Source organism: Limulus polyphemus, unplaced genomic scaffold (genome assembly GCF_000517525.1).
Source record: "Limulus polyphemus unplaced genomic scaffold, Limulus_polyphemus-2.1.2 Scaffold5971, whole genome shotgun sequence".
Taxonomy (NCBI): domain Eukaryota; kingdom Metazoa; phylum Arthropoda; class Merostomata; order Xiphosura; family Limulidae; genus Limulus; species Limulus polyphemus.
In genome coordinates, this window is record NW_013671581.1 from 45,909 (window position 1) to 53,632 (window position 7,724).

The 7,724-nt window shown below is 33.6% G+C and overlaps 1 protein-coding gene across 1 annotated transcript in view; it reads left to right on the top strand.

Moving 5' to 3' along the window:
- Positions 1-6,055, top strand: part of LOC106473207 (structural maintenance of chromosomes protein 6-like) — a 42,042-nt gene extending 35,987 nt beyond the window's left edge. The window contains exons 23-26 of the mRNA XM_022401693.1: positions 348-447; positions 2,994-3,152; positions 3,481-3,633; positions 4,837-6,055. Coding sequence (XP_022257401.1) covers positions 348-447; positions 2,994-3,152; positions 3,481-3,633; positions 4,837-5,034 — 610 coding nt within the window. The 3' untranslated portion in view covers positions 5,035-6,055. The remainder of the gene's footprint in view (positions 1-347; positions 448-2,993; positions 3,153-3,480; positions 3,634-4,836) is intronic.
- The last annotated feature ends 1,669 nt before the right edge of the window (positions 6,056-7,724 follow it).

Below are 7,724 nucleotides of genomic sequence, written 5' to 3' on the forward strand. Positions count from 1 at the left end.
GTGATAACAGGATGTGTGTGTGAAGATGTGATAACATTATATGTGTGTGTGTGAAGATGTGATAACAGGATGTGTGTGTGTGTGAAGATGTGTTAACAGGATGTATACTTATTATGAAGTGATTTGTAGTTTTCAATAATACTTTTTTGTGACTAATATCTGATTAGTTTTTACAGTAACAAACAAATACATATTTTTATAAAGAATTTTATATTGATTTGAAGACTTCAAAGGTTTTTCAAGTGCTCCCCTCAAAAATTTAATTGTTCTTATAGTGGCCTTTTTTTTAAAAAAAACATAAAGCATAGTGTTTTTAAAATCTATATTTGTGTGTTGTTTTCTTGTAGCCATGGCAACAAGGAGGAAGTGACCGTTCAGTATTATGAAACAAAACAAAAATACGAAAAGATTCAACTGGAAATGAAGAAAATGAAGAAATTCATGGAGGTGTGTTTAATGCCTAGCTCTGTCAGTTCTTTCTAATACAATACCTGGTTCAAAAACCTCTTTTGCTGTTATTCACGATGTTGATCGGTCATTCAACGTGAGCACTTAAGTTTCGTATCAAAAACCAGTTTGTTTATGGTTATGGATAGCGTAGCCTAGTGGCTATCATGCCTAGCCAATGAGTCAGAAGGTTAGTAGTTCACTTCTTTGCTACAAAATTTCACCCACACACACCTTGGGGTCATGGTCCTTTGGTATCATAAGAGTGACAGTCAAATCCCATTTTTTCATTAAAGTAGCCCAAAAAATTTGTGGTTGATGCTGTTAGCTAGCTGTCTTCCCCCTAGTCTTATCAGTGTACTTTGCACAAAAATTCAAAACAAGTCTCTAACCAAAGTTAGATATTATACATGAAGCTAGTAACGGTTACAGCATACAGCTTTGAAAGAACGTTAAGTTCCTGTCTTAAACTTAAACAGTTTTTACTACAATGGTAGCTCTTTAAAGTTTAAATGTTACGCACGAAGCCAGCAGTTGTATTTTTTAATTATTTGGTAAAAATAATACAAAGCCCACTCCATTTATTTGTATTAACTGAGTTATTTATTTCTTCGACTGTAACATACGAGTTACGTTCGCTGATAGGCCTAACAACATAAATAACATTCAGTAGGAATTCTCAAATTAAGGATATGCCTGACTCACAAATAAAACTTGCTCTGTTACTTACTTGAAAAATTTCCTTTTGTATCTATGACACAACTTAAAACTGGCTGACTCAAGCACTCGGTAATCAGTTGATCACTGATAGGCCTAACAACATAAATAACATTCAGTAGGAATTCTCAAACTAAGGATATGCCTGACTCACAAATAAAACTTGCTCTGTTACTCACTTGAAAAATTTCCTTTTGTATCTATGACACAACTTAAAACTGGCTGACTCAAGCACTCGGTAATCAGTTGATCACTGATAGTCCTAACAACATAAATAACATCCAGTAGGAATTCTCAAATTAAGGATATGCCTGACTCACAAATAAAACTTGCTCTGTTACTTACTTGAAAAATTTCCTCTTGTATCTATGACACAACTTAAAACTGGCTGACTCAAGCACTCGGTAATCAGTTGATCACACATTAACAGATTCACTAACTACTGATCAACTGGCTTACTTAATTCTCTTGAACTCACTCTAACTCAGTGTCTGAGTTACTGGCTCCCTGTCTAAATAACTCGCTGATTGACAAACTTACGCACACCCTGGTGTTTTTATACAATACTTGTTTTCCTCGTACCTTCCCAAGATTCCAAATATCGTGTCAGGTCTTGATATTCACAAAATTTCTATAGGTTAAAAACACCATCTAGCAACCAAAATATGAAATTAAATTATTAAAAACATATTCTAGTAAGTTTTATACTTTTTCTATGAATCAAATAGGCTTTGAAGTTTAGCGGACAATTATTTTTTCTTGAATGAGACTGAAGTTTGCTAGACTATAGTTCTTCCAGGAGTTAGATTGAAGTTTATTAGACTATAGTTCTTCCAGGAGTTAGATTGAAGTTTACTAGACTATACTTCTTCCAGGAGTTAGATTGAAGTTTACTAGACTACACTTCTTCCAGGAGTTAGATTGAAGTTTACTAGACTATACTTCTTCCAGGAGTTAGATTGAAGTTTACTAGTGTTTATTTTCTAGATTTCAGTGTTTGTTACACTTATAATATATGAATGTAAAAATGGTATTATACCTAAAAGAAACTGGTTATTTTAATCATATCACTCTTGTTGGTTGGGGCTCTCATTAAAAAAAATAGCCAGGGTTATCAATAACAAAATAGTTGGGACTCTCAATAACAAATTAGCTAGGGCTCTCAATAAAAAAATAGTTGGGACTCTCAATAACAAATTAGCTAGGGCTCTCAATGAAAACATAGTTGGGACTCTCAATACAAAAAGTAGTTAACTATTTTTTTTATTGAGAGTCCCAACTATTTTTTTATTGAGAGCCCCGGACTCTCAATAAAAAAAAATAGCTAGGACTCTCAATAGAAAAAATAGTTGGGGCTCTCACCAATAAATAGTTAAATACTATAATAAGTGAAAACCTGTATAAGTCCATGTTAAAAAGAAAAAAAAAAGGAGTACTTTGTTTTGAACTTTTCCTTACTATAAAATCTGTGGAGTTTCTACAGCTGAAAGAATTATGTGGTAACAATAAAAAAGTTGAGCTTCTGGCATTTCAAACGGTGACGATTTTCACTAGGTGAAAATAATAAAGGAAGTTCCCTAATTCCCTCATGCACTTGTAAGATAGATCGTGAGCTTTCGCACTAATTCCATCATGCACTTGTAAGATAGATCGTGAGCTTTCGCACTAATTCCATCATGCACTTGTAAGATAGATCGTGACCTTTCACACTAATTCCCTCATGCACTTGTAAGATAGATCGTGACCTTTCACACTAATTCCCTCATGCACTTGTAAGATAGATCGTGAGCTTTCACACTTACATAAGAATAATATTGTCTTTTAAACAGGCGTTGGATGAAGGTATTCGAAAGAGGAAGAAAGCTTATAGAATATTCCGACAACAACTCTGTCTACGTATAAAATACTTGTTTATCACGGCACTATCTCAGCGGAATTATGATGGGAAAATCTCTTTCGATCACAAGGAAGAAACACTGAAGATCGAAGTGAGTTCCTCTGTACATATATAACTTAATAAGTAGTGGTCTTTTAAGAGTTTAGGAAAGGTTCTAATGATTGTCGTAAGAAATTGTCAGTGTTGGTTATAACTACAAAATTTAATTGCCACTCGAAGTTTAGAAAGATCTTATTGATTGTAAGAAGTTATCAGTTTATTTGTTGTTGTTGTTGAGAATAACAGTGGTTACTCTGGTAATGTTCTAATATTTACCGATATTAGTTTTTATGTGAAACATTTTTTCATGCAAGAGTTTACAAATTTAAAAATAATTTTCTGTTTAGCAGTCAAGAATCTTTAAATATTTATATCTCTAGGTTCGAACAAACGAAACCGTCAAAGAATACAATTCTGACTTAAAGTCTTTGTCTGGAGGAGAACGATCGTTCGCCACAGTTTGTTTTCTACTGGCTTTGTGGGACGCCGTGGAATCGCCATTTCGGATATTGGATGAATTTGATGTGTTTATGGTAATTTCAAATTTCAGATGTTGTGATAACTGAGTTCGGGAGTAAATCCCACACGAGAGACATAAATGAGACTATATTTATATTAACAGCCTACAAATATCAGGTTATTTCTGTGACAACTATTTCTCAAGCATATTAGTGTGTTAAAGTTTCTTTCTTGACTTTAATTTTGAACTCGTGATACACTGAATGAAAACAATGAGATTAAATATAATGAATTCTAATTTCTAATAATACTGTTCGAGATAACCAACAGTCCCCAGGTGAGATAGCGGTAAGCTTACGGACTTACGGTGCTAAAATCCGGAGTTTCGTTTCCAATGGTGGAGACAGCAGATAGCCTAATGTGGCTTTGCTTAAAAATAAATGACAATCAACAAGTAATGTTATATTCTTAAGCAGAAAGTAACACACTGGTGAAGTTTGTAGGTCCTTCTGAAAAAAAAAAAAGTTTCCTAGTTTTAATTGATAAATTTCATCATGTAAAACAAATACAAAAAATAATTCGTAGTGGCATTCAGAATGGTTGTTTTATTTTTTAGCAAGTCAACGTAAATTTGTACAAGCTGTACCAACATGGCGATTATAATTAGTATAGGCTTAGCTGCTAGCCTTCATAAAGGTAATTTTGATTGTAATAATGCTCCAAGACGTTTCTGTAGGTTTTTAGAAAATAAATAATTGAAGACAAATAACCAAAATTCTCTAAAGATTATGGACTACTTCCTACATTGTAAACAGGTTAGTTCATGAAAAGCTTCAGCATTTAGGTATGATACACAGTCTGCTACCAAAGTGTAAAATTACACATAACTCTTCTTGACGGTTATAACAAAGTGTAAAATTACGCATAACTCTTCTTGACGGTTATAACAAAGTGTAAAATTACACATAACTTCTTGACGGTTATAACAAAGTGTAATATTACACATAACTCTTCTTGATGGTTATAACAAAGTGTGAAATTACACAGCTTGATAAATGAACAGCTAGAACGTTCTGACTAGCATTTGGTAGATAATTAGATTTAGTGTTAAAGCTTTAAATTAATAGTTGCATTGTTAACAAGTGTTAGTATTGCTATTACATATAACTTACATCAGTGAACTTCGAACACGTGGTTGTCACAACTATACAACAACTTTGTTTTATAATTATTGTTGTTCTCTCTCACCTGAACTTTCTTGGATGAATTGTTCTTAGGACATGGCCAATAGAAGGGTTAGTATGGACATGATGCTAGACACAGCCCTTCATAAGCTCCGACATCAGTTCATTTTCCTAACGCCCCAAGACATGACCAAGATCCGAGCTTCTCCCAGGATTCGAATCTGTAGGATGCCAGATCCCGATCGACGACAGTCGACTCTGCCTTTCAGCAAGCAGGTTGTAAACTCGTAGAAAAACATCAAATTGGAAAGTTGGTTCAGTTTGAATTTCAAAAGTGAATTAACTTGGCACGGCACATTCTTCATATTTATTTGAGCCAGTCATTCAAAATTTTTATACTTGTTTCAGTTATGACTGTCTTCTTAACTCGTGTAAACATTCTGTTTAATTGAAAGTTTATGGTTGCTTTATATAAGCTAAGTTGTTTCTTCAGATAGAAAACACAGAATGATGTGTAAGAAAAACTGTAAGGTATCAGAATTTTTCACTGAATTTGTAGATTTTAAAAACTAGAGACCTTGTAGATATAGTTTTTTTAGAGATCAAGAGCTCTTAAAGGATTTCATGATTAATAGCAATCATAATTAAACAGATGGGCTTGGCCCATAGGACTGACCTGGTACATAAGAAGGATTGATCACCGTAATTCTGATTTTACTACGTGTATCTACGCAAAAGGCATTGAATGTAAAATGTACAGGTTTGTTGTACACAAAAAATCAGATGTTCTACAAAAGTATTTATACTCAAAATGTATCTGTGAATTGACGATGTAAGTTTGACTCAGACAAGTTGGTGATGTTCAGGTGAAGAATAAAGATACTTTTATCCATCGTACAGTTTGTTTAATGCATTTTCATAACATCTGGAACTTCTGAAATTCATATGTACAGTTTTTTCGGTAGCCCTGGACACTGTATCTGGTATTTACTCTCCTCTACTACAGTTTTTTCAGTAGCCCTGGACACTGTATCTGGTATTTACTCTCCTCTACTACAGTTATTTCGGTAGCCCTGGACACTGTGTCTGGTATTTACTCTTCTCTACTACAGTTGTTTTGGTAGCCCTGGACACTGTATCTGGTATTTACTCTCCTCTACTACAGTTGTTTCGGTAGCCCTGGACACTGTATCTGATATTTACTCTCCTCTACTATAGACTGTCACTTAGTCAACAACGTAGGATAAAATAACTAGTTGATAACTCTGACGTCAAATACATAATACCATGTTGAATGGTACTCTGTAAAAGGTCATAATTAAGTAAGTACACCAGTTAATGTGTTTTAAGAATGTTGTTTAACTGAAATATATCCAATTTTGTTCTTACTACAGAATTTCTACACTATTTTGAGAAGAGATAAAACAGGCTATTATTGTTAGGATCGTAAGTTGAAATGAACATTTCTCTGTGCACGAGTTTAAAAGTTCAATTTTTATTACAAGATTTGTATACTTTACAATGACATATTAATATCTATAACAACAGGTACACTTCAAATAACAAACAAGGTAATATAATACAATCAAACTCTTTATTCTGATACAGTCTTACTTTTAAATGGTATTAAACATGACTCAAATGATTGGTATTAATCGTGACTTCTGCAATAAGACTTAAGTAAATAATATTAACTCTATGTGCATGGGTAGGGGTTAAAGTTCACATGTCTGACTTTTATAGCTGGTGTACTTTCTTAATCTGACTTACAGCTGGTGTACTTTCTTAATCTGACTTACGGCAGATGTAGTTTCTTAATCTGACTTTTGTAGCTGGTGTACTTTCTTAATCTGACTTTTGTAGCTGATGTACTTTCTTAATCTGATTTTTATAGCTGGTATACTTTCTTAATCTGACTTTTACAGCTGATGTACTTTCTTAATCTGACTCTTGTAGCTGATGTATTTTCTTAATCTGACTTTTATAGCTGGTGTACTTTCTTAATCTGACTTTTATAGCTGGTGTACTTTCTTAATCTGACTTTTACAGCTGATGTACTTTCTTAATCTGACTTTTGTAGCTGATGTACTTTCTTAATCTGACTTTTATAGCTGGTGTATTTTCTTAATCTGACTTTTAACTTTGTTTACAAAATAAAACGACTAATGACACTCCAGAAAAAAACTGTTTTATTAAAACCCAACTTTTGGGCTCAAGGGTTACATAGAAATACAAAAATGTGTTTCCATGATTTGTCAATAATCATAAAATATACGAGGTACAATTTTATGGCAGCTTTAAACTTACTAACAGGTATTAACCTACCCCCCCCTTTCTAGGCACAGGCCTGAGGGAAACAAACTCCCCCTTGTGCCCCCTCGTGTCCATTTGTTACACTTTGATCAGATCTGGTGAAAGAATAATCTCCCAGAGACATTTTTTGTTTTCCTGTAATACTTTTAGTTTTGTGTTCATTTCAAATATGAGTCTTGTTGATATTTTGATAACAACCTTACGACAAGTAATTTAAGACAACTGTTTATTATGTTCGTTACAAAATTGAAACACAGATTGTATGTTTCTTGTGTTTTACATTTATTTATAAATAACTAGAATAAATTTACCTTTTTCTGGTGTGTGTGTGTGTTGTTTGAGACTTGGTTCTGTGAGAGTTACAAACGACCAATTAGTTAATAATGTAACACTCTGATGGTGGAAGAATCCAGATGAGTAGAATCGTGTCAGTTAAACGATCTTACTTCGTGTTTAAACAAGTTTAAAACATTTTGTTAAACCTTTGTATGAGTTGTTTCGCGTTATGGGTGTGATATATAGGTCCCTTCCTTTCCGTTTCCCACCCTCCCTGAAAATCCACACAGATTACAGCATGTTGTGGTTGCTATGGGCCTTCTATTCCCGTGATTTATAGTACCATAACGTGCTCGTTATGGATCATTAACTGCACGTGAACAAGCCCGACT